Source organism: Anguilla rostrata, chromosome 10 (assembly GCF_018555375.3).
Source record: "Anguilla rostrata isolate EN2019 chromosome 10, ASM1855537v3, whole genome shotgun sequence".
In the NCBI taxonomy this organism is placed as follows: domain Eukaryota; kingdom Metazoa; phylum Chordata; class Actinopteri; order Anguilliformes; family Anguillidae; genus Anguilla; species Anguilla rostrata.
Window position 1 is genome coordinate 11,364,654 of NC_057942.1, and position 27,500 is coordinate 11,392,153.

At 51.2% G+C, this 27,500-nt stretch overlaps 1 protein-coding gene across 17 annotated transcripts in view; it reads left to right on the forward strand.

Moving 5' to 3' along the window:
• The window catches only part of ncor2 (nuclear receptor corepressor 2), a 141,566-nt gene that overhangs the window by 32,041 nt on the left and 82,025 nt on the right, over positions 1-27,500 (forward strand). For 16 of the 17 annotated variants that reach the window (XM_064354036.1, XM_064354052.1, XM_064354048.1 and 13 more), the window contains exons 2-4: positions 7,367-7,585; positions 9,519-9,649; positions 22,537-22,714. In XM_064354036.1, coding sequence (XP_064210106.1) covers positions 7,481-7,585; positions 9,519-9,649; positions 22,537-22,714 — 414 coding nt within the window. In that variant the 5' untranslated portion in view covers positions 7,367-7,480. The remainder of the gene's footprint in view (positions 1-7,366; positions 7,586-9,518; positions 9,650-22,536; positions 22,715-27,500) is intronic. The other variant, XM_064354051.1, reaches the window with a different exon arrangement.

Here is a 27,500-nt window from a genome sequence, read left to right on the forward strand (position 1 = left end):
GCATCATGCAGCGCCACATTTGCGTATTTCCCTATTTTTGAAAGGGCATTGAAGGAAGAATCGCCTTCACAAGAACAAAATAAACAGTCACACGACAGGAGCTCGAGCCGGATTCCCCAATCCCACTGCCCTGCAGTTTAAGCACGGGGGGTGGGGGGGTGGGGGGGTAGTTAAAGCTGGCAGAGTTCTCCAGTCCCGTTTCCTAACCGCCCGGGATGAGAACGGCGCGGACGATGGCGCTCCAGCTGGGCGAATGACGGCGAGGTATAGCGCGATGAGCGCGACGGCTGCGGAGCGACCCGGTGGTCAGGTAACGGGAAGCGGAGACGGGGTAACGCGGCGGGGCGCAGTCATTACGGAGCGGGGACGGGTGGAAGAGCAGACCGCACGCTCAGTCGTATCGGTTCCTCTCACCCCCCCCCCCCACACCCCCCCGCTCGCTCTGCTTACTCTGCTGTCTGATCGCCGCTCCCGTGTTCTTCCCTGTTTCAGTTCTCAGCGCGCGAGACTCAGGCGATCGTTAGCCAGCGTCCGCCTACGCCACCTCACGCGCTATCCGCTCGGCACCGACACAGCGTTTCAGCGTTTGATATTACTGAGAATTTCTTGCGTTTTAAAGCGTTCAGATAAGGCTTGAAGCAGTTAAAAAAGTCGTCTCAGGGGATCAGGAGATTGGCAGCGGTGTTTTTTTTTGGGCTCTTTTTGAGTAACTCTGTAAAGCTGTGGGCGTATCTAGCCCGATGTGGGCGACATAATGGTGGCTCAGAAAGTCATCCTGCTCGTGGCTTGTGGGTGGCCATGCGTCAGACCTAAAGCCCTTTCCCCTGGTTCTGTGCTCTGGAACCGTCGTCCCCGAAGACCCTTCAAATTCTCAGCCAGTCAGCAGGGGAACTACAGCTTAAGAGTCTTTACAGATTCTGTTTAAAGGAAACAAAAAAACCTACGTGTAGCGCTTTCACTGCCCACTTACTGAGAGTAAACAGGAAGAAATGTATGCACACCTACTCCTCCTTAACTTGCACTCGTGCTGGTTTCTCAAAGCCTGTTGAGTGGAGCTCGGTTCTGAGGGAGTAGCATACTGAAATTAAGAGCACAACACCTACCGGTGCGCAGTAAAAGCTCGTTTAATTGGATGTTTCGCACGTTAATGGATGATTTTATTCATTAACCAGGCTGGCGGTTTAAGTTGAGCCTGCTAGTCTGAAGCTGCCAGCTCATTAGCTGACTGCTGCTCCCTTTTAAATGCCCCCCGACTGATGCAGTGTCCTTACTGATTTCAAATCCCTCTCGCTGGCTCCAGGATCAAGATCAGGCGTCTTTCAGTCAATAGCTTTCTATTTCTCTCAAATGAACACACTACACTTTCAAATTTTGTGATGTAAAAAAAAAAGTGATTATTTTGTATGTGCAAAATGGAAATAGCTTGCAACTTCAGGCACATCCATTCTCCAGCATTGGAATAAATTGTGACTCGACCCCCCAAGTATTAGTTATCTGAACCCGCAAAGTATCAACGTATCGACGTTCAAAAAAAAGTGTTTAGTCTAGTCAAATTTTCAGCTCTTGCACATATGATCGAAGAGAAACAGGAGCAGCTCATTAGCCTTGGATTTTAAACGGTATAGGCCTAGTTAATTTGCCAATTAAAATTTAGCCATTAAGCATCTGGCTGAATGCAGAGAGCACCGGTTCCACTTTGTCTTCTCTACGGCAGCGGTTACATCAGCTGTGTGAAGTGAGAAGTGTGGACAGAGATTGCCCAAAACTTTCTATTCCCTGGTTCGCACTGGTCAGAGAGGGAGGAAAACCCTTTACTGGCACCCACCATTCCCCTCCATGGAGAGTTCCCCTCAGATTTTATTTCAGTGAGACTGGTCAGGTCGATGTGGCCTGATGCACAGTGTTTGTAAAATAATGTTGATTAGTTTGTAAGGTTAAGTGATGGTACTTGGTCAGTAATAGGCTAGCAGAGCAGAGGGATTAACATGGAGCGTCTGAATGCCCAGGAGCTGCTGTCTCTGTGCTGAGATTAAGGCCCATCAAACGTCTGAGGTCTCGTAATCTGCTGTTCTGCAGGTGTGCGTCTGTCCATTACACCCTCTCACCTGCTTTTGTTGTGCGTGTTCTGTACGCACTCCTGGCATTAGTCTCTGGCAAGTTTGCCCGCGAGGGAACCGCTCCAATAGAGCGTGGTTCGAGAGCTACCGCCTAGCTCGTTCAGTGCCCCTTTTAAAACTTTCCTTCGTTTTCGCGGGGGCCCATCCCAGAGCGGGGAGGAGGGTAGGTAGAGTTTGGTAGCGGCGGTGTGCGGCGCGGCGCGGCGCGGGTTCATTCCGGTGCAGCCGTGGCGTGTGAGAGCGCCGGGGTGACCGAGTTCACTCGGGAAGCTGGCAGAGCCTGGCGTTCCCGCCCGTGGGCGTCTGAGCCGGTGCCAGCGCATGAGCTTCGCCTCCTGTCTGCTGGGGAGGCGCTCTGTTTATGTCAATGGCCTTCTATTGTCACTTCTCTCTATGCAGGTTTCCCCCCTCCCTCTGGGTCTTATGACAGGGCAGTATCCCTTTTCTCTCTCTCTTTCTTTCTTTCCACCCAGAGCCGCTTCAGCCATTTTGATCTCAACTGTAAAAGCCCCTGAAAACAAAAGGACTCCATCTCCCCCCTCCCTCCCTCCCTCCCTCTTTCCTCTCCTCCTCCCTTCCTTTCCTCGGCCTCCTCTGAGCGGTGTAGCTCAGTGTTGACCTGGTCGTCTCCTGAGCTCAGTGTTTTGCTTATGTCTAAGCGAATGTCTACGGTTGGCTTATTTGCTTTCCCTGTTTTGTGTGTACTACCATGAGATCATCGGGGTAGGTTGCTATTCAGAGCAGCTGCTCCAACTGGTTCTTGTTCCAGGGCTGGAAACGTGCCGTTCTTTAGAAGTCGATTAGAATGGCGGTTTTCCCGCCGAGCGGTGAGGTGGTGTGGCTGAGGGGCGCGCGGGGCCGAGCGAACGCTGATCAGGTCTAATGAGCCGCGGCGCGGTTAGCGTGGGCTCAGCGGGGGGGTGGGGGGTGGAGGAGGAGGAGCGGAGCACCTGGACCCCCGGGCCCCTCCCGTCTCCGCGGGCGCGAGCCCTGCTGTCTGGCCCGTCTCTTGGCTTTCTCAAAGACCCTCTGTTCCTCCTGCAAGGTCCCCGCTCGCCGCTCTGCTAACACGACTCCTCACATAACCGTGAAATGAAACGAAACCGCGCGACAGAGGGATGGAGAGAAATAAAGGGAAGTGCCCTTCTCTTTATGGAATCGTTTGGCAACTTTGTTGAACTCTGTACATTTATTTCTTCATCTCAGCTCTTAATTTTGGTACACAGTTGAAAATGCCACTGCATTTTGTATTTATTTTTTATTAGATCAGGGGTGTCCAGTCTCATCTGAAAAGGGTCAGTGTGCATGGTCTTCAGTCAGGATTGATAAGCACAGTCAGGTACATGAGTGCGGGGCTAAAACAAAAACCTGCACCTACACCGGCCCTTAACAGCAAAGCCTTTACACCCGTGGTTTAGATGCTGCAGATGCACTCTTGATACAGTGGAGACCCATTAAGTCCACATGTTCTGAGGATGAGTGGCTTCTTCAGTGGAAACTGTGAAGAGAATCAGAAAGCGTAACTTTCCATATCCTAGTTTGTTGAGGCTTTCCAGGCAACGTTGGGCCACACCTGGGTTTGAAGCCGTCTTGGGATTGTTCCTTTTTAAACCCCCTTCCTGTCAGACTGTCATATGTCGCACTTTGAGGCATGCAAATGATAATTGCCTCTGTGCTTTCTTTGCGCGGAGGAGAGACTTAGGCTAGCGCGCCGCACCTGCGAGACGTGCCAGACTCCGCGCCCTCGGCGACCGCCCCATCTGGAAAGTCACTTGGACAGATTGATGCTTTAATTAGTCCCCCCGCTTCCGCACGGCTATCCGCTAGCTAGCTAGCTAGCAGCAGCCCTGCGTCTCATCAGAAATCAAATGGCTGTGCTTGCCTTTTGAAGAATACTCTTTTGGAGTCTTTCGGAGCTGAAAATCAGAAGGTGGGGGTTTGGAAGCCCATCACAGTGGAGATTTGCTTAAATCAAACCAGTGTGCGTTCATTGCTTATCTGGCAAAGCTAGCTCATCTGACAGGGCAGTGGTAACCAGGATAGGTGCAGGCCCAGGGTAAGGTCGGGCTCGTACTGAAACCCAATTCCCTGAGATGGAGCAATAGGGGTCATGGCTCTGAGGCTTGGAGAAAGGGCCGCGGGGGGGGGGTTAATGCCTCCTTTTGGCGGGGGAGCCAGGGTCACATGCCACACTCTGGAATGCTACCTCTCCTTCCCAGAACTCGGAACTCAACAGCCATTGGGCGTCTGTCGCCTGGCCAGCAGGTTCTCCTTTTCTTTTTGCAACTGAAGAACAGAGCTTCCTTTTTCTGTCTGAGCCCTGGTCTTCTCGTAGTAGTATCTCCCGGTAGTTTTGTTGTATAAAGCAAAAAAGTCTGCCGCATTGTAATGCAATTCCAGTGTGGTAGAGTGATGCAATTTCATTAAGATTACATTATGCAGTCTGGGGAAGATTCAGTATGAGGATGTGGGTCTTTGAAAGAGAACACATTCCGGGTATTTATATCTTGACTATATTCTATATGCCATCTTCACAGATATCACCAAATATCAAAATCCAAAAACTCAGCAGCATATAGGCTACTTCTATTGACCTTTGGATCTAATCTCTTCAAAACTAAAAATATAATTTACTGTGCTGACTACCAAAACAACAATGAGCCAGAAGTATGCTAGAGATGTTGGCCTATCAATTTCAAGTTTAATAAAATTTATTTTTGTTACCCTCGGTGCAGTACTTCACAAAAACAACTTTTTTCAACCAACCGGAAACACAAATGATTGGATCACCTAACAAATTAACAATGTAGATAGATAAATATGAATTTTGGTACTTGCCAACAAGTAGGCTAGTTTGAAATGAATTTGAGTAATACAAACTTTAAGTAAGATCTAATTCTAACTCCCCAGCCAGGTTTTATGTGGGCAGCGTCAGTACCACAGCAAAGCGGATTAACGTTGCTAATGGCGGTACACTTATGAGCCATGCAAATGCTGCAGCGGCGTGTCATTCGGCCGCCCGGCATGGAAATGGCGGACGCTCCTGTGCTTTCATAAGCCTTCACGCGCCGTCGGAGAGGTCTGGCGTAAACGTCCCCGAAACGAAAAGCGGGGCGGTCTTCGGCAGATTCAGATCTGATGGAAATGGTTTCCGTTGATGAACTCCACTGAAAGCCCATGGTTTCGGGCTCCGGTGTGGAGCACAGGAATCATGGGAGTTAAGTCTGTGAACGGCGCATTGTAATCTAACCCTGTAAGTGGGGCAGTTACTCAAGCAGTGTATTACTGTAATTGTTGTTTTAAGTAATCCTTTTTGGAGCAAGTCCATGAATTGTAACGGGCAAATCCCCCTTTGTTTATAGTAAATTATAAAAATGGGTCAGATGATTTTCTAAGCGAGCGGGGTGAAATTGTTCATATAATCATCGACAAACTGAGCCAGTGCCTTAAAGGGATAATTTAGTCCGTCAGCAAAGATTTTATACGCAGCTAAGAGTGTTGAATGGCCTTTGCATTGAATTTCCTTGTCTGTGCACATTTTTTTATGTGTGTTGTAGTAATGCTCATCCAGTTTTTATTGGTAGTCCTCAGTAAACATTAACTTTGGGCAGCTCCGAGAGGATCAGTGGAAAGAGAGATCTAAAGAAGTTAATGTGTCTCGTGAGTTTTGGTGTGAGATTTTTTTTCTGCTTGCTGTTCCGTCGTCAGTGTTTGTTTTTCTGCGGTGAAAACGAAGCAGAGAGGAAACTCCCAGCAGTCTGGGGCAGAGCCAGACCGCAGACACATCGGTCACTGGAGACACCAGGAAGTGACATGTCGTAACGACGGGAGCCGTAAACGAACGTTCCGCGGCGCGGAGGCGGACGGCGAAACTCCCGCCATTAATATGCGGCAATATCATGCGCCGTTACCGGTGTGGGGGGGGAACGTGTGGAGATCCAGGAGCTGACCGCGTCGCTACTCCACGCCGACGCGCTGTTGGCTGTTTAAACAGGAGCTGGGCGCGCGGCGCTCTCTCGGACATGCCGTGTCATTAAAGCCGGGCGCTGGCGCTCCGCCCTGCTGATCCTCCCCAGAGCTGGGTCAGAGCGTCGGGTCTCGTGGCCGTGCGCTTTCACATTTCCAGCATTCACCACGGACGTGCGACATTGGTCCTGAGAGTAAGCGCTGGTAAACGAGTTAAAGTCGATGCATGTTGATGTAATTGTGGCCATTTCTCATTGGCTCTCCTCCTCGTGGTCTGTCTGCACTGTACGGTCCTCCTCGCATTAAGCTGTGCAAAGAAAAAAAACTCCGCCCTAGGAAACGAGCTTCCGCGGAACCCGGGTTTGATGTTAAAGCCAGAGCCGTTTCACCCAGTTCTGCACACGCTGATCTCACAAAGGTTCACTTCCCAGCAAGTCAACAGAACCCCCCCTCTCTCCGTGCAGGAATCTGCCTGAAGCCCGTAAGAGGATTACCCCCCTCTTATTCCCCGCTCCCGCCTCGCTGTTTATTTCTGATCTTCCGTCGTCAAGGACGAGCGATCCCATTTCCGCCGGAGTTTTAGAGCGGCGGCGTCGGGGCGCGGGCGGGGGTATGGGCGTCGGGTCAGGGAGTTGTCGCTCCTTTCGCCTTTCTTTATTTTATTTATTGTCTGCACGTAGGCCGCCCGGCAGACTGTCTGGCCACAGTGTAGGCCTGTTCTCCGAGCAGGAGCAGATCAGCTGTCTGCCAGGGAAACAGAGCCCCCAGTCAGAGAGGGAGAGAGGGAGGGAGGGAGGGAGGGAGGGAGAGAGAGAAGAGAGAGAGATTTAGGGAGGGAGAGAGAGAAGAGAGAGAGATTGAGGGAGGGAGAGAGTTATAGAGGAGAGAGAGGAGAGAGAGAGAGGGAGAGAGAGAGAGAGAGAGAGAGAGGAGAGAGAGAGAGAGAGAGAAACAGAGAGAGAGAGGGGCCTGTTGGGTGCGGAGAGAAAGACGCATCCGGCCCGAGCAGGTGTGAGGTCTTTCACTCCTCTCTCTCCGGCGGGAGCGATGGATATCTCATCAGTGGCTCCGCGCCCAGCGGTCGCCAGGCTGGTCTGCTAACGCTTTCCCCCGCCGAGGCCCTCTCAGTCCCTCCACAGCTCCGGAGACGCACCGTGTGCACCGCACGGCTTCCTGTCAGCCATACCTCCCGCTCCTGAACATGGTGCACGATATGCTGGAATGTCATGCTATGCCAACGTTAGCCTTTTCCCTAAACTGATGTCGTTCTTTTGTTTTTCCAGATTTCTGGTCACAGAAAAACACACACGATGCGCAAGGTTTGCGGCGCAGCCATGCCTACCCGCCGCCTGTAGAGGGACCCGTCGCCCCCCAGCCCCGCCCCTCGGCCCCCCAGCATGTCCTCCCACCCCCAGTCTGTACCCCAGGTCCGGCGGGCCGTGGACGCCAGACACCTGAGCAACCCCGCTGGCCTGCCTCTGCAGCTGGCCCGGGCGCACACGGTGAGTCTGCCTGACACGCTACGCAGAGACGGGTCTGTGTGCTTGTGCTATCAGCAGCCGTTAGCCTCCTCCGCTTCCATGCAGTTTAATTAGCCTCCCCGCGTCCCACGCCATGTCATCTCCTCATACCTGCACAGAGAAGTTAGTTTTCCCACAAAACGAACATTTTTCAAATTAATTTGCTTTGTGTTTATGAGAAAGTTGCATCCTGGGACTTTGAGTTAATTGCTGTACATTTTTGCTGAATGGATCCGCTGAATTAATGTCTAATAATGTGTTTACAGGCGCGACGGTCATTAATCCTCTCTGCCACATTTTTGCGATCAGCAGATAAAAGCAGAATGGGAAATGAAATAATTTCAGAATGCAGGTTAAGGAACTGAGGAGCTGGTGACTGGTGTGCTGTACTTCCTCTGCGCTCACTTTCTTTATTTCCAAACCCCACTTTATGGGTTCTGAGGCCTCAGACTCCAGAAGCATCAGTATGATGTATAGACCCCTGGCTTTGGTTTGTGTGCGTTGCGCCGTATAACATCATAATTCATAAATCATTATGGAAGATGACGGTTCTGCTTTACTGTACAGCACTACCGTGCTTCTCAGGCATGGTGTTGATGGTGCTCCAGCTTATATGGAGAATTATTGTTGAGAACCGCTATGAAATAAATGGTCCCACTCTGTGTGAAGGTCTGAGTGCTGAGCTTCAGAAGTAGCTGGGCCCCGATAGGTGCGCTCATACTGCGCTGTGATTGGCCAGGAAAGGGCAAAGGCTCCTCCCAGGGCTCATGTAACAACCTCTATTTATCTCTCTCTCTCTCTCTCTCTCTCTCTCTCCCTCTTTCTCATGCACACAAGTGCGCACGCACACACACACACACACACACACACACACGCACACCTGCCTGTCAAGCCTGAACTCATTAGAGCAGCGTGACTTCTTGCCCCGTCTGCATTATGCAGTTATCCGACTCTCTGGGGTAATGTCAAAGCAGATGCGTCTATCTCATAACCCAGGGAGACGCTGAACCGCCTCCCTCCCTCCTTCCCCCGAACGTGCCTTTTCCAAATGTCAGTCGGAGCAGCCGCTGCAGCAGCGGCGCTATTGAATCGCACATTTCGGCTGGTTGCGCCTGATCCATCCGGGATGTTTCCCTGATCTGCGCTCTGCGTTTACTGTCTGAATGCCTCAGAGAAAGAGCGGGGCCGCCTCCCCCCCCGTCCAGGAGTCACGCAGTTTATATTTAGCTTGTTAAATAATTGATTAAGGGACTGGATATAACCCGCTCTGTGAGCTGTGTGGGACGGGGGGGGAGAGATGAGCTCGGGGGCCCGAAGCGAAAGTGCGTCGCGCGGCGAAGCTTTGGCGCGTACGCACCGCCGCTCGCCCGCTGGTAAAGACAGGCACCCGGCGGGTCACCTCCCCGGGCCCTCGGCCGCCCTCGGAGGTAATCCCTCGCTCTTCCGGCTTGTCGCCACGGAGACGGATAGATGAGGGGAGACATTCGGACCTGGCCGGTCACCCAGGGAGGAGTGGGAGTAGACAAAGCTTCATTTCCAGACATGAGGGAGGGAGAGAGAGAGAGAGCAAGGGGGACGTGATTCCTTTCATAGTTCTACCGCAAAATAAATGGTTGGAAAAAATATCTAGTGTCTAGTTAGAAACTGTTAAGTAATTGTTGCAAATGGTCCATCAGGACATGACACCGTCTGCAAATCACAACTGAATGTGGTTTCAGAAATGGGAACACTTGCAATTGCAATGAATCGTTTAATCTTATGTCTTAATTGTGCGGTACATGTATAGCGCTATGTCTTAACATTGGTGTGACATTCCATAGCGTCAGCTGAACTGTCCTCAATGAGAAAAATCTGTTAGCTGAGCTCTTGGTCCTGCATTGGAATGAGAATGTGACCGCGTACTATTGTATTTCAGGAAGTAGGGCTGGCTGACTACCACTCTCACTCACGGGACTACACTTCCCACGTGCCCCATGCAGCCATGTCCCAGCCTCACCATCGCCGTCGACCCTCCCTTCTGTCCGAGTTCCAGCCTGGGAATGAGAGGTAAGCGTCTAACAGCGTCCCATCCCAGCCTTTCCACTTTAGCTTTACTTTTTTTGTTTTAATGGTGTTATTCTTCAGTTTAAAATATTTTTATCACTGATTCTCTCACATTCCCCTATCAATTGATTGGATCTGTTAGCGTTAGTCATTCAGATACATTGGTCATTAGTCATTAATTCAGGTCAGTGTTCGTTAACGTTTATATTAGTGACGTTCTCTCCACAAATCCTCTATTTACATTGTACACATTCAGCTCTGCAGAGTAAACATGCCAGTAGGTTATGCAAGTTTGTAAACCTACGAAAGCATTACTTCCCTGAAACAAAAAAGGAACATAAAAACTGTATAAAAAGTGATAATATAGATGCACTGCATGTCGAGTCTGGTCCTCCTCGGGTGTACTGGAGGAAGCGGTCAGGCACCATCATTCCCTGTGCAAACCCAACATTACTGAGTCAAATTTTGCACATTGGCACTAACTTGATCCAGAGAGAGATGAGAAATATCTTTGTGGGCACGTATTTTTTGCAGAAAAAAGTTTTATTACAAGCGATGGTGGCAGATTTTACTTGTTATTATGGAGAAATGGCTTGCACCAACTCAAATTTGACCTACTTTGAGATTTTTGCTGAAAAACTTTTTACCATTTTTCTGTCATTTATAGAGCATATCTGTCATTTTGCTCTCATCAAAAAATGTGTCTAATGCAAATTAATTTAGTGAGTCAAGATGACAGAAAGAGCTGGAGCTTGGAGTCGATCGCACAAAAACATCCATTGTATCTCGGTTTTCATAGAATGGTGTGCAATTGCAATTTAAATTACTTCTAGCCTTGATGGGACTCTGAAAAGAATGGTTTTGATACTATTTTCCGTGTAGGATGAGAATTCATTATATTATCTGACAGACAGATAGAAATTCAGGCCTAGTGCTTTGGCAGGCTACCCCAGCGCCTTGCAAGCCTTTGAAATGCACGTGACACCCAAAAACGTGGCTTGTTTTGCAATAGTGAGGTAGCTAACTAGTATTTGCTAGCTTCCTGGGTAGCCCTTTCTGTCAACAAAGTAAAAAAAAGAAGACCGCTTCTCCTTTTCAAGAATCTTGCTTTGTACTCGTGTGACCCACCCAACCAGTCTCCAGTCATCTGGGGGAAGAATACGCCGCCTTCTTTAGAACTGAGCTCTATGCCCAGGAAGTTCGACGAGGTTGGCTGGTCTCGTGCACCTTTTGATTTCGGTTTCTTTGAGTCGGTTCCCTTCACTGTGTCTTCTGGACGTATATCAGAGCCAAGTGAACATTGAAGGAACATTGTTTCATACGCGTTCATACTCGTTTTCATCGTTGTTCAGTGTAGCATTGTTTCTTACACTTGCACTTTGTTTGATCGTTTTACATGTAATTTTATGTATCTGTGCTGTTGTATTACCTAGCCTTGTTTGTGATGATGTGTAAGCTGCTCTGGGCGAAAGCTTCCGCTAAATGAACGTGTATAAATGCGAGCTAGTTCTGCATATCAGCGTCACAGACGTATGCAGGTGTGGTAGCGTTGCGTTTGCTCTCTAACCAACCGAGTTTAGAACAGGAAGTTGAAATGAGGTCATAGGTGGTGAAACGCGCTGCGGTTTCCTGCTGTATAATATCTAACCCCCCCTCTCGGGTGAGTCTGGCCATGGGCCTGCTAAAGAGGCTTGGTTGTGTTTTCAGTTCTTTATTCCTTTAAGGCTACAATAGGAAAAGCGGGGCTTTTGCATGGCAAAGAAGTAGAAGAGAAGCCTCTAGCTAATGGGTCTTTTCTTCAAATAAAAAGGGACCATTGTTTCAGGTTGCCTTTGTAATGTGTGGGCCATTTGCGATATTAAGGCCAGTTCCTCTTAGAAAGTAGATTTTTCTTCTTTCTTTGAAAATCACTTGTGTTTTTTTTTAAAGAAACCTGACTGTGTGTGGGTTGGTGGTTTGTCTTCAAAGCGAGCATTCCTGAATGAGTTTTCCCCCTCGGGTCCTAGGCTGAAGACGCGTGTGTGACAGAATCGTGTCGGTTGGTGTGTGGAAGGGTGGCGTGAGTGTGTGTGTGTGTGTGTGAGTTTGTGTGTGTGTGTGTGTGTGTGTGTGTGTGTGTGTGTGTGTGAGTGTGTGTGTGTGTGTGTGTGAGTGTGTGTGTGTGTGTGTGTGTGTGTGTGTGTGTGTGTGTGTGTGTGTGTGTGTGTGTGTGTGAGAGTGTGTGAGAGTGTGTGAGAGTGTGTGTGAGTGTGTGTGTGTGTGTGTGTGTGTGTGTGTGTGTGTGTGTGTGTGTGGGAGGATGGGGGGGGGCTCTCTGTCCCTCCAGGCCCGGGCCTCTTGCAGGGGGAACGGGACAGCCATGCGGTCGCTGGCTCTGAGACGCTGCGGGGCGGGAGCTGCCAAAGTCTCAGTCTCACTGGCTACCCTCCGCCCTGCACGCACTGCACAGCACACTGTACGCACTCCACACCATACGCACTCCACACCACTCCACACCACACACACTCCACACACACTACACACCATACCACACACACTCCACACCGTACGCACTCCACACCCACACTCCACACCGTACGCACTCCACACTACTCCACACACACTACACACCACACCACACACACTCCACACCGTATGCACTCCACACCATACGCACTCCATACCACACACACTCCACATCATACGCACTCCACACCACACACACTCCACACTACTCCACACACACTACACACCACACCGCACACACTCCACACTACTCCACACACACTACACACCACACCACACACACTCCACACCGTATGCACTCCACACCACACACACTCCACACCAGTACGCACTCCACTCCACACCACACACACTCCACACACACTACACACCATACCACACACACTCCACACCGTACGCACTCCACACCATACGCACTCCATACCACACACACTCCACACCATACGCACTCCACACCACACACACTCCACACCACACACACTCCACATCGTATGCACTCCACACCATACGCACTCCATACCACACACACTCCACACCGTACGCACTCCACACCACTCACACTCCACACTACTCCACACACACTACACACCACACCACACACACTCCACACCGTATGCACTCCACACCATACGCACTCCACACCACACATGCTTGCTCTCCACACACTACGCCCTGTGCTCCGTGGGGCCGAATCCCCTGCCTGTCACAGCCTGATTTCGGCGAGATTAAACACAGATCAGCAGGCTCACATTCTTTCTTCGCCCAGAACGCCCGGGGCCTCAAACGCCTTCGAAACTTTGAGCCAGAAGAGCTCCGTTTCCCTTTTTTCCCATGCTTCTTGTTTTTTTTGCATTTGTTTCTTTTTTTTCCCCCTGGAGGGGCACACCCGCCCCCCCTCCTCCCCTCCCAACGGCAAACCCCATTCTGGCACGCTCTCTGCTGTCTGACACCTCCTGCATTCCAGGCACTAAACACACTTCCATTTTTTAATGGGGAGCCAGAAGGAAAGAGCGAAGGAGAGAAGAGAGAGCGCCTCAGAGCCCATGTGACGGCTGCCGCAGGGCTCGCCCGCAGCCATCAGCTGACTGATTTAAGCGCGGCGCTCATTCCGCGAATCAGGGCCCCCCCGCCTGATACAGCCCCTCCCCTCCCCTCCCCCGGTCTCCCCTTCCTTCCCCGCGGAGTGTTCATCCCGCTTATTCGCATTCCGCACTCCCGCTTTCTGCTCCTCTTCGCCGGTGCAGGGAGCGGCGAGCTCAGGCGTTGTACGCCCCTCCCACACTGGGGCCCCTCCCACGCCGGGGCCCCTCCCCGGACGCTCTTCCCCGGGCCGCTCACATTCAGGCGGGAGACCGGCAGCTCCCCCAGAGTAACGGTGTCCGTGGGAGCCAGACCGCCCCGCATAACCGGCAAAGTCGGCCAATACCGGTTCCATCGTGCTCCTCCTTCCCCCCCAGGCACAGCCCAGCACCGTGACCTGCTTATCACTCCGTACGGCCTCCGTGTCAGGCTGTCCACCCAACCACCAGGCTCCGGTCCCTCATGGTCCTTTGGTTCTGATGAAACGCAAAACAGGGTTGCAAGCAGTGCATCTTAATCTTTGAAACCATGACCCATGCCACTCAGTCATTTTACGCTGCTTGTGCTCTCCACTGGATTTCTCCCTCATTCAGGAACTAGAGAGCCTGTTCATCTCCCCTCAGTGAGTTAGAGGAGCCTCTCTTTTACTGATGAAAATGTGGCACTCCAGCTTGATTTAATTACTCTACTCCCACATCCAATTTGGCCCAAAATGATCAATTTTCTATCAACGGCAAAAGACATGGTTTATTCTCATTGCACACCTTTAGTAAAATATTAAGTTATGAAATAAAATGATATGTAATATAACCAGCATATTACTGTATGCTCAAAGGATCATTTGTGTAAGCACCAATTTATCTAGCTGGTCTAACTTGTGTTGAGTACTCTTAAAACAGAATGACGTTTATATATTAGGCTGCCTTTGCCAATGATTAAATAAAGGCTGTAAATAAGTATAGCAGCTGCTCCCTGTTTTTTACACCTGTTTTACCTACTTTTTTCAAGCTTGCATTTAGTTGAATGTTGCTTATAAGTTTTTATTTACTAATGATATTTTTCTATTTTTCATGGCTTTTTAGTAGAGAACCTTTTTCTTAAAAGTGCCATTGGGAAAAAAATTGATTTACATTGATTATTTATTTTTAAAAATGTTTACTTAAGTGAGATTTAGCACGGTTATAGCAGAAAATGAAAGGTGTTTTAAAAAAGGGTTAAGAAAGGGTTAACCAGCATCTTCATTTAGCCAGAAAACCACAGAGGTACTGGCATGCAAATGATTTAATTTCAGTTTTGACTCGACTTCCTGTAGTTTTAACCGAGCCACGTGTGTGTTTGGGGAAGTGGAACCGCTTGAGGTGGACCAGCGCTTGGCCTGAAATGTCACAGTCATCCCTGGTGTCGGCGATTCCGTTGCGGTACTGGGAACTGCCACGCTTGTTCCCTCTTTTTCCCCCGGCTATTTCTCTCTCGCTGTCTTTCATCATCGTGCCCAGTTCCTCTTTCTGTGCGCCAGTCTCTCCGATGCCCTGGGCCTTCGGTGACCTGCGGGAGGGGCGGGGTTTATTTCAGCGCCTCGCATCAAGAGCCGCTCGCGCGAACAAAGCGCCGTGTGAGACTGGCGAGAGGAGCCGAGGCGCGGGCGTGGCGCCGCTGTGAGGAGCCTCGCTCCTCGAGTCGCCCGCCGCCCTTTCAAAGCCCGCGTCTCGGCCGAGAGCGAGAGGGTTAACAGCCTTTCTTTTCCCTCAGCTCACTGGGCCATGGGGGTCGATAGGCTGAGCTGATTCCCACGCGGCTCTAGTTCATACACTCGCACTGCTCTGTTCGCTAGGACATCCCCGCGTCCTCCACTCCCCCTCCGCCCCCCCCTCGCTGACAGCACTCGCCTCGGCTCCTGCCCTAGAAACTCCGCCGCCTCCTCTCTGTCACACTCAGCCGCTCCTCGCCTCACACGCGCGTGCTCAGCTCGCCCGCTCCCTCTCCTCACTACTCCGCCCCGCTCTCTCTCTCACACACAGCCCCGCGTGCGGCACTCCGCCCGCTCCTCTCTCTCACACACAGCCCCGCGTGCCTCACTCCGCCCGCTCCTCTCTCTCACACACAGCCCCGCGTGCCTCACTCCGCCCGCTCCTCTCTCTCACACACTCCGCCCGCTCCTCTCTCTCACACACTCCGCCCGCTCCTCCCCCTCTCTCACACACTCCGCCCGCTCCTCTCTCTCTCTCACACACTCCGCCCGCTCCTCTCTCTCACACAGCCCCGCGTGCCTCACTCCGCCCGCTCCTCTCTCTCACACACTCCGCCCGCTCCTCTCTCACACACCTCCGGCCCTTGACTGCCCGCCCTCAAGATCACAATAGTCAGACCGGGCCCCACCCCACACACACACACCCCCTCACACACCACACCCTCACTCTCACACTCCCCTCCCAACGCACCTTTCCCACACCCACACCACATAGATCACATACAGACCAGGGAGAGACACACACACTCACACACTCGTGCAGATACGTACAGTAACCCACTCACACCCTCAGAGCAACCCACGTAAACACACATACACACACCCACACACATGCACAGGCACACACACACACTCACACAGACACGCAGAGTAACTCACTCGCACACATGCACACACTGACTAACCCACTTACACACAAATGTACGCGCACACACACACACACACGCCCTCTCCCCGAGGCACACGGGAGTTGATTAGACGAGTGCGGTCACGTGACTCAGAGGTCATGCACCGGGATGGAGAGAGAGCGCCGCTTCCCCCTCCTGTCACATGCCCTCTGTCCTGTGTCATCTGGAGCCCTCTCACCGGCACTTTCTCCTGTGTGTTTGCAACTCCCACACTTAGGCACGCTAAGTGCCACTTCCTGGTGCTGCGGAATGTGCTGGAACTACTCGAACTCGCCTGTTCAGTACAGACCTCTGCCCTGGCCGCTCAGTCTGAGCTGCTCTGAGAGACTGTGGGAAATCAATGAGGGCCATAAGTCATAACCCAGGTCCCAAGTCTGCTGAATGGCTGTGGAACAGGCAGGGCGCAGTTCCTTCTTAGAAAGGTGAAGTTTCACAGGGATTCTGTGTGAAGGCGTCAAGCCTGGACAAGCGGAGAGCGTAGAGTGACGTTTGCTCTGTGGCTTTCAGGTTTGCTCCTGCTCTCCTCGTTTGCCCTGTAGCCCTGGCACCTCTGCGAGGTTTTTATTTCCCCCTGCCCCCCCCTGCACACAGCGGCAGATCCCCTCCTCCAGGGGGGGCGGAGCCAGTGCAGAGCCGGGGCGATAACCGCGCATTACCGCCACACGTGATCCGCCCTCGTTTCACAAAGGGGTCTGGCAGCGCCGACTCAAACGGGCCCATTGTCAGATGGTATCACCGCTCCCCCCCCCTCCTCCCGCCCCCTCGCTCTGCATCTCTCTCTCTCTCTCTCTCTCTCTCTCTTCCGACAAATCCTCCCCGGGGATCAGATTATGTTGCGCGCTCAAGCGTGAGCGGAGAGATAGAGCAGAGAGAAATATGAAAAAGAGAAACAGAGCGCCTGATGGTGATTATGTAAGAGGCAAGCCTCAGTGGAAATTAGAGGAAGTGCGAAAGAGAGAGTGTGTGTGTGTGTGTGTGGGTGGTGGCACACAACAGCAGTTTTTCTTTCTCGTACTGCAGTAAACGATAAGCAATTACATTCAGGGCAGCCGGATTCATTTATCTTGTGTGACTCCACCCCTAGACACCTTCCACATGCAAAATCGCTGGCCTGTTTGATTGCGTAAGAACAACCGCAGCCCCCCCCACACCCCCTACCGTGCCTAATCATATCTTAGGCTGTGCTGAATTTCCCTATGCATGACATCATTATCCAAGATAAAGGCTTTGCATCTGCACTGCAGGGACTGGGCTTGCAGTGAGGAATCCATGGCAGAGACGTGTGGAATTTATAAATTGCAATTATAAGTTGGCGGAAACGCGCAGGCGGTAAAGAACGGGGGAAGGCGCGCGGGCGAACGGCCGGGCAGCGGTGCTCAGAGCGGCGCGGAGCAGACGCTAGCGTCTCCACGCCGCGGCGTCCGCAGCTCTTCCACGAGACGCCGAGGAGCGATTCCTCACGTTTTTATCGTAGCGTGGACGGATCGCGCCGATAGAACAGGCCTCCCCTCGGGGGGACACGAACAGTAACGGAGAAACGGCAGCAGGACAGGCGGGGAGTTTTCTAATAGCCCTCTGGGGCCTCTGCGGCGAGTCGGAAGGAGTCCCTGGCAGACCCGGTTCCGCGCCGTCGCTAGCTCGCGTGCACAAATACGCACGGCGCAAAGAAAACAGAGCGGGCCCCCGAGACGGAAGGCCTTTCCAGCGCGGCGCCGGGGCCGAACATGGCCGCTCTCCAGAGACGCATTAGCGTGGCGCTTAAATGGGTTGTGTTTGGCGCGACCTCTCAGAATCTGGCCCGCGACACCGTTTTCTGGACTTCTGTTTGAATTTCAGAGCCGTCGCTCTGATTGTGGTCTGATACCGCCACTTGGCCTCTTGTGCGAACCTCAATTAGACGCCACTTAGAGATAAGCTCTCGGGCGGTGGTCTCCGTTTAGATCTGGGGCATTTTCGATTATGTAACTTATAATATTGTGCTTAAATAAGGGATAAAAACCGATTGCAGCCTTGACTTGAGACATCAGAGAAGTACAGACGTAGTCATCGTGCGATGTAACATTGTGTATTCGTACCAACATATTAAACATAACACCCCTTTGAATGTAATTAGTGCTTGAGATATTAACAGCCAAAATGTGTAAAAAGGAGCTTGAGATGAATAAATATTGCATGATCGGTTAATGGTTTAAGTGATGGATCTTTTTTCTTGCTAAATGATCTGTCTCTCAGCAGGAGTGTCCAGGTTTCAGCAGGATATTCCCAGCATCCTCGTAGAGTGGTGACTCCTCCAGTCAATACACGGATTGAGTCTAATCTTTATGAACCAGAAACAGCTAGCATTTCACTATAGGAACATTATGGTGCTTCTGGCCTGAGCAGATGTGTTGTTATTGACGAGTATTTTGAAAAAAAGCAGTCTATTTTACAATAAAATCCCCACAATTTTGTCTGTACTAGATAGTGTAGCGATTGGGCTAGGTTACGGGGAAGCGAATGATTTATAGTAGCACCATTTGTTTGTTGTAAATATTTGGCTAGCTGCTTTGTGAATATAGCTGGAAGAGTGTCTGTTTTAATTTGTCTACCGGGAACCTTTACTGGTTTTGTTTTGGTTGTTAGGAATTTTTACTGTCATTCTTTTCTTCTGTTGTTCCTGACTTTTTGTCACTCCTGTGATCTCTGTTTCACGTATGTTCTTTTCATAGAACTGAAGTGTAACTTGCTGTGGATTAGAGTGTTGGGCCAATAAACTTTTTTTCCCAACACTGTAAACAATGAACATACCTTAGAAAACAAGGCAGATGCCAGGCCATGAACATGGGGCCTTTTGGAGTGGCCCTGGAATAAGTGGGGCCCCTGGAATGAGAGGGGTCCAGGAAGGATTTGAGCCCCTGGAGGGATTGGGGCTGTGGAGCTACCTCATGTCAGGAACTGCCGTCCTGGTCTGGTCCCACTATGAAAGGCCTTCAGGCTGGCAGAGAAAGAGCTCTGAGGAAAAGTAGCCGCGTGTTTATACTACACCGGTGAGAATCGCACTCAGACAGGGTGCCGTTGTCAACCTTCAAGGGCAGATGAATCACTGACTGCTAAAAGGTTGGGAAGAAACAGGCCTGCAGGAGGTGCGTGTGACTTTTTCAGGTCGCTCTATACGTCTCCGGCAAAACCAGGCCCCGTTTGCGTGGGCCGGACGTCACCGGCGAGAGGGAACGAAAGAGCGCTTTTCTTTCAGGGGCCCTGTGCGTGCGCTTCTGGGACGAGGCCAGGCGGGGGCGTTTCCTCCGCGGGTTTGCATTGTCGGGCTCGTTCTGCCTGAATGCCCTTCTCATCTTACCGTAAGAATTTCTAACTGTTGACAAAAGACCTGCGCTGTTTCCCTGACAACCTTGTTGCTCGCTGTTGCCGGTGATGTCACGTCTAGCATGCGGACTCAACCCAAAAAAGGAAATGTTTACGTTGATTAGCGGCAGGTCAAATGCAGTAATGCTAGTGTGTACTCAAATAAGGATAAGCGTTATAACAATGGCAAATGTGGGGATATGGATAACAGTGCCATTAATCATAGCCTGGTATGAATGGTAAGTCTCACTTTGTTTGTGTATGCATTGTTGAAGGACGGGAAAAAGTGGAACCTGCTTGCTGATTCCAGTAAACGGGGAGCTACAGTAGCTGGAAGTATAAAACTCCTGGTCCAGGAGACCAGGATAAACTTATACACTTGATGTATTACATTATTTTGACTGCACTGACATGGGTGGTGTTCCTAAATCACAGAATACATTTTACAAGTGACGTGTCACCAACACCGCACCAACAGATGATTTTGCAAAACGGCAAAACACTGTGGTGATTATGGTGTCTTTGTTTTACACAGTCCCTGGTGTTGAAATCCTTTTTTTTCTGTGGGAGATCTTCCAGCTTGATGTGTTTGCTGCCCTCTCTCCTGCCGGTGTCTGTCCTATTAGTGTACGAACCCACCAGCTGGCTCTCAGACTTTCCCCCATCATCCTGTGAGCTTGGGGATCATGTCAGTTGCCGCTCACTATTAAGCAAGGGTCCTCAGTCTTGTCCAGAAAGGTTAGATGTGGGTACAGGCTTTTGTTCCAACCAAGCAGTTTCACATCTGACGCTACTTATCGACCACTAGAGTCTTTGCAAAGGACCTGGATTAGCAGAATCAGGCGTGTTACTCTATGGTTGGGAAGCAAAAGCCTCGACCCACACCGGCCCTTAACGGATAAGTTTGAGGGCCCCTTCCCTAAAGTGTCTGTAGCAATGGAGTCCAGGCGCTAAAAAGAATGGGATCTCCGTTTTGACTTTGACGTGAGCTGTTCAGCGGATGAAAGGTTGGTGTCGGCCTCTGGCGAGGACTACTGTTGACACAGCCAGTACCTCAACTGAGAAAGCAACCGCTGCCGAGAGACCCATGTGCATCGAGCCGTGAGACTGCAATAGAACGCGTGGGCCTGGCGGGCTGCTGAAGGCCACGGCTGGATACTCAGTGGGCTACATCTGTTTCTGGGTGTGTTCACATGTAGAACCAGCGTATGACTTTGGGTTCTGACCCGGGATGTGCAGTGTAGCGTTCGACTGGTAGCCGAAACCACGGTTTTTAACTGTCCATTTCGTTTCACCGCAGGCTGTGGTGTGGTGTTCACCTGTTCTAAGGATCCTGATTGGTACTAAGACAGGGTTGTGGCTTTGACTGGTGGCGTAGAGTCTGCCTTTTGGCTTACAGGAGGAACTTCAGAATGCTCCACCATTTATGTAAGCATTCACATTACACTGACAATCAAAAATAGCATCGAATGGTGTGGCGGTTCTTTAAAAGCAGTCTGTTGGGGGGTTTTTGTTTGTCCATTGGTTGCCTGGATAATGATCAACAGGATTTTTTTCTCTGGAGGTTCTGTTGAAAAGGGGCTTATTAACACCTGACCAGCCAGTGCTTTTAGATCTCAGCAGCTAGACCTAAATTCCCCTGCTTGTTCCTGGCACAGAGAAGCGTTGGAGACCGAGTTACCAAACATGCTTAATGAGTTTTCCCCAGCGATCTCCATTCACTTCATAAGTTCTGCACATACACAAGCAATCAGAGGATGATTTATTTTCTGGCACATAAAATATTGCTTTTATTTATTCTTTCTCTAAAAGGATTTATTTGGACGATGAGATTTTGAGTAATTGGTGTTCATTTAGTAAAGGCGGTTATTTTGGAACACATAAAGCCCGCCATCTCTGGAATGAGGTGGTGTGAGCTAATAAGCTAATGAGAGCTGTGGTCCCTGGCCCGTTCCAGGAGTCCTCTCTCTACTTTGTTAATGATTCCATTTTCATTCACCCTGCTGAGGTGGACACTCTTTCATTCTTTGAGGTTTCTGTCACACCCCTCACCACCAGAAAAAGCCGACTTTTCACCATCTGTGAGAATTCCTCACGAGTTTTGGCGAGCTCTATCTTTGTGTTTTTTGGCCCGGTATGAGGGAAGGACTGGTTATGAACCGTAAGAGAGAAAAAGAAAACATGACAAATTTTCAATTGCATGTACTTGCCTTGATGTGTCAATTAGAAACTGAAAGAAAACCAAGAAAGTGTTCGGGTACATGGGGCAAACTTTGAGTTTAAAGGGAGCTAGGGATGGTTCTTGCATTCCCCCCCCGTGTCATAATAGACACAGCATTGGTGAGGGAAAATTGTACGTGGAGCAGCATTCTGCTGATGTGCAGGCAGCTTCTGAGCAGCCAGCTCGACGCAAAGCGCTCCTAGCACCGCTAACGAGCGAGCGCATCCGTCACTGCCACCGCTCGGCTATTTCCAACCGTGTGAAGAACGCCGCTGACCCGCGTTGTTCCTTTCGCTCCGTTTAACCGCGCTGGTCTAAAATTACGACCCGCTGCGTCGCGGGGAGCCAGATGGCCTCAGACGCGCGGAAGCAGCGGCTCCATTGTTTCACATCTGCATGTCTGCGTAATTACAGGCCTTTAACTTTTCAGCGCCCACTCAGTTCGCCCCGCGTCGCACCGAACTCCTCGTTCTTTTCGAGAACTCTTCGCGTGAGCGCAGTTACACCCGCCGCCGTGAATCTCGCGCAGCGGAGCCGTTTGTCTCGCTCCTGTCTGTCCGTCTCCGCCCGGAGCGCACGTTAGCACGTTAGCACGCTAGCTGTGCCCGGCCGGTACGAGCGGAGGTGTTAATCTCAAGAGCCGCGTCGTCAAATCTCATCTGCCCCCCCCCACCCCCCCAACGGCCGTTATCTCTGTTTAGCGTGCGGGAGACCGTCATCGTCGTAACGGGGGGCAGGGGGCGGACGAGCGGCGGCCCCATCGTTTCGGGAGGGGAGGCGAAAACGCTCCCGCGTTCGGCTGTGGGTGGATCAGAGACCCACCGCTGCCAGGAATCGCTGTGGGATTATCTTAACGGGCGTTTTTAAAAGGCAGACGCGTATTCATTTCAAAGCGCGGCTGGCAGGGACACAACTGAAGCAACCGAAGAGCCCCAATGACGGATGGATGATTCATTTATTTATTTTTACGCACGGGGGCTGGGACGGGATAATTTAATTTGAGGGCCGATGCCTTAACGTGCGTCTGGACGCCGTGTGCAGACGCCGGGCTGGTGACTCTTACTCATGACTCTTCCTCTCCTCCCCGCAGAGGTCAAGAGCAGCACATCCGCTACGAGCACATTTACATGCAGGACCCCAACAGCCAGTCGGAGGTGGAGTACGCCGAAATGAAGCGCCCACGACTGGAGATGGGGGCGGAGTCTCTGCTGCGTCACTCCGGGCACCGCCAGGCCGCTCAGATGGGCGGCTCTGAGGACTTGTCCAAGGTGAGTAAGGGACTACTTCCTCAGTGGGCTAACGTCTCGATGATGAGTGGGCTTTTTATTGTATGTGTGATTTCATAATACCAGCAAGAAAATCTCTTCCAAATGTAAATGTCATTGAGAAAATGTATATTGTTGGTATATATATATATATATATATATATTTATAATTAGGGCTGTCAATCAACTACATTATAAAAATTGTTTTGTGTCACAAAACAGTTATGTGATTAATCGTTATTAATTGTATATTTAATCACACATTGAAATTCAATGAGAAAGATACTGTTACTGTATTTAACTCCCGCAAAATGTATTTAAGATGTGTATTACTTTTCTAACCCCCTACCAGGCTTGTTGTAGTAGATAGTCTCTGAGTCAGATATGAAAGCGTGCTCCTGAGCTTGCTGGAGCATCCTCCTTTCAAGGCTGATTTGCCTCGCTTTGATCAGTGCTGCAAGGTTGGGTCCAGCTCCAGCCTTTGAGGCTAGCTGTAAAACATACACCTTTAATGTTATCTGAAGGTTTTGTGCTGCCCCACAGGCAGGTAATTTGTCACACATTGCCTTGCAGGCTGATGCTTGTCGGATTTACTACGATAACCAGCCTGGTAGAAGGTTAGAAAAGTAGTTGATCACAACAGACCACTAATCTATAGTCCGTATGCTTTATTTGATGCTCTAACAATACTTCATTGAATTTAACCAAGATAGAGGTGCTAGCTAGGCAGCTACATAACTAGCTAGCTTGCTTAGCTATTGGCGTTTGTGCTTGTCATAAAAGCTGGATTGCCATGAAATAATTGCTGACCAATAAATCATCAGTTTACAGACATGCACAACTGATTTAAAAGCAGAATTGCCTTTGCAGTGGTGTTACTATGAGCTAATTGGCTAGCTGTTCGCAGACATGCAAAACAGATTTAAAAGTGGAGTTTTTTTTGCTGTGTGAGATATATGTATGTATGTATGTATGTGTGTGTGTTACTGGCTTTTAAAATTAGCAGTCTGCAGTATTCATGATCAGCAACAATCCCTTACCCCAGGTGCAGTACAACTGATGAATAATCCATGAATGACAGGAGATTACTCTGTGTGTGCGTGTGTGCGTGTGCATGCATGCGTGTGTGTGCACATGTATTGATAAAGCAGTAGCTCCTTTGCATATAGATTCCATAGTAACAGCTTTGTTTGCCCTTGGCTGCGGTCCAGGATGTTTGGGTTTTTACAAATTCCCTCTCCGATGAATGAGAGCAGTTAATCATTGACACACGTTCACTACTATGTTGACCGAAACCCACTGCACTCTGAAACGGGGTTAATGTTTAATGAGATTCTAGGTGCTTCTTGGTACAAGTCGGTTTTTTTTTTGTATTCCATGAATGACGGTGACCGTGACCCAGATTCCACCGAACCACAATGCACTTCTTCTTCTTTAGCCACAATCTCAAGCTAAAACCATTTTTACAGCACGTAATTGACATTGCGAGAGCGACTTTCGTGTTTAATCCTTGCAGGAGTAAGATCACAGCTATGTGCTTTGAATGTCCTTATAAGGACATTCTAATGCTGATGTCACAATCGCTACTGTTCATTGAGAGCAGTGGAGTTCTAGAACACTGACATTCCGTAGAGACCTAACTCTTCACAGGGTTTAGACCCAGGGCTCGCCAACATGTGCTACTCAGAGCGAAGGCAGAAGCCATGTTGCGGCCTTGCCCAGGGTCTGCGTGCAGACGTGGGGTGGACCCGCGCACAGGCTGGCCTGCGGAAGCCTTTATTTGGAGTAGCTCGCGCGGGAACGCGTCCTGCGACCGGCGCCTCCGCGCGGCCCGCGTTTCTGGGTCAGGGGCACCGGGCAGGGTCGGGCTCCCGGCGCCTGTCCCGCGCGGAACGCTGAGGAATGGAGTGTTCCCGTTTATCTCCACGGGCGCGGTGGGAGGGGCCAGAGGTGGAGCGCCAGGTGCACGCAATCAAGGTTACCTTAACTCAGAGTCTCGGCTTCCCAGCAGAGTCTGTCTCTGTCTATCTCTACCTCTCTTTCTCTCCGTCCCTATCTCTCTCTTTCTTTTTTCCAACTCTTTCATGCATTCTCAGACATTTTTCATACTTTTTCTCAGACGCACATACTCATGCTTTTCTCTCTGTCCCTTGCACACATGCACACACACACACATACACACACACAGACACAGACACGCACACACAGACAGAGACAGATACACAAGCACACACACACTCAAGCATGCACGCAGCTGCAGTAAACTCGTATGAGGAGCTGAAGCTCAGTTAGCAGTGCAGTGCTAGCGTTGAGAGGGGCCTCTCAGCCAGGCCTGCTGTACGGAGTGGCAGCGCTGTGGCTCAGACTCGCTGCTGTTTATCCGTGCGCTGAGGAGCAGCTCAGGGCCCGTGGTTATTTGAAGCGGAGCAGCTGAAGGCCAGCAGGGTCAGAGAGCAGCTCACAGGTGTGTGTGCAGAGAGAGCACAGAGTGAGGCCAGTAAACACACCCCCTCTCAGAGCTGAGTCCTCCACTCCGCTCCTTTTATCACTCTGTTCCTCTCATCCCCCTTTCTGTGCTTCTCTTCTTCCTCTTGTGTGCCTTGACGTTTCTCTCTCTGCTCACCTTTCCCCACTCTGTGCCTCTCCTTTTCCACCCCCTTCTCTCTCTCTCTCTCTCTACCCCTTCATCTGTATCTCGCTCGCCCTCGCTCACCCGCGCTCTCTGCTGCTCTCCAGACAGTGATTGGCTGTGACAGCGCTTATATAACCAGGTTACTGCCTTCAGAAGCGGCGGGTGGGGAAGCGTTTCTCTCTGCGCTTATCGATTTACTCTCCCGCCGCTCCTGCCCCCCCCCGAGCGCCCCCCCCCCCCGCCGCGGCGCTACCCGCGGTTACACGCCTTTTCTGCTTATTTATGTGTATCTGTTTTATTCTGAACAAAAGCCCTCGTCCCCACGGCCCCTCGGATCTGGGTCGCCCTCGTTATTTATTAATGCCGCTTTCACAGCCCCCCACACCCCCACCCCACCCACCCCGCTCCCTCGGCTCTCCGCGGCGTTACACGCAGCCCGGCCTCGCGGTGTCACGACCGCGATAAAAATACGCCCCCCCTCACCCATCCCTCCGGAGGACACCATCAACACGCCGCGAGCGCAGTGACATCGTCCTCACTGCCATGTCGGGGGACAGGCCCGCCTCGGTGCTTTGATCCTCCATGGTGACGCGCGTCTCGTTTGACGGTGCTTTGTGTAAGTAAAGCGCCTCTCCGTATGAGCTGACTCAGCTCTGTCCCTCCGAGCGTCGCTCCCCTGAGCCACTCCCTCTCGTCGGCTCACGTGTTTGCCGCACGGTCTCCACGCCGACCCCCGCGGCGTATTGTCCTGTCCGGCGGTTGCGGTGCGCTACAGTCGATAACCGCGGTAACGGTGAGAACAAACACGCCACACGGTGGTGCGTCTGCCCCACGTGCCTCTGGACCGTGAGCGTCGTCGGGAGCGTTCGCGCTACCGCGCAGCCTCGCGAGCGTCCGAATGTCGGGGCGCGTCCTCGCCTTCAACGGCCCGTCGGCTCAGCGGCCCGTGGCCGGGGGTCGGAGAGCCGGGAGGAAGAGGAGGGGGAGCTGAGGAAGGAGCGGCAGGTCTGCTGGGGAAAGGGAAATGGAGCGAGAAGCTCGCTGGCCCACACACAGGAAGTGCGCTCGGCGGTTTGGGAGCGATCAGACGCTTCTGTTTGCTCAGAGATAAAGGGCCGAGCCGAGGTAGCCAACGGCTGGCTTATCCCGACCACCTGCTGTGGGGAGAGGGAGACCAGCGATGGCTTCCTCTACCGATGGACTTTCTGTATGTTACACTCTTAATACGGTTTACACGGTCTCTGAGTTTCTTCCTGTTGTTGAACTTCAGAGCCGTCTAGTTGAAAGTATCAGTAAACCTGGTAGATAGGAGGCATTGGTGTATCGGTCTCACATCTTCTAAAATTGAGTGGCGTATAATTGGCAATCTGTTAGTCATCCTGACCTGTGGAGGTATAATGCAACTGTATGGTAGTTGGTTTGAGAAAGCAATTGATGCTTGATTGTATTGTTAACCGTTTTACTGGGTAAGTTTGGTTAATTACTCCATCTCTGTGATGAGAGTAAAGCCTGGATCTGGTGCGGTTGCTTCTGTAACGTTAGCTTGGCAGCTAGCTATTTTAGAAAACATGCTAGTAAAAGTACAAACTGCAACATGGATTAGAGAAGAAATAATGTTTGTGTAGAAATCTCATTCAGATAGAAGCCGTCTTATCTACTATGTTTAAAGGAACCTTGCGTAAGGGCAGCCGGATCACAGTGTTATGTTAGCGGTGGATCACAGCGCTGGCAGCATTGTGGAGGCTGATTGGCTGGAGCTCGTGGAGTGTGGGCGGGTCTCGCTCTCTGCTGTTCGGCAGCTCAGAGCCGGGCTGACTCCAGCCGAGCCGCAGCGCCCCCGCTGGCCAACGAGCGGTTGATCTGAGGGAGCGCCGGCCGCCTGTCGTCTCGGCGATGGCGGTGATGGACGGTGTCTCGGAACGCGGGGGCGGGGCACAGCTGCTCATCACATCTTCGAGAGGGCCACGCCCCCCTCTCCTTGGCACACTTCCTTTAAACTGGTTCAGCTCAGCACAGTCTAAACACAAGGTGTTGTCACATAGACACGGGCACCTCAACACAACCAAACACACGCTCAGGCGTGATGGCTCACCCTGGATTCACACACACACACTCTCTCCCTCTTTCTCACACACACAGACACACACACACTCACAC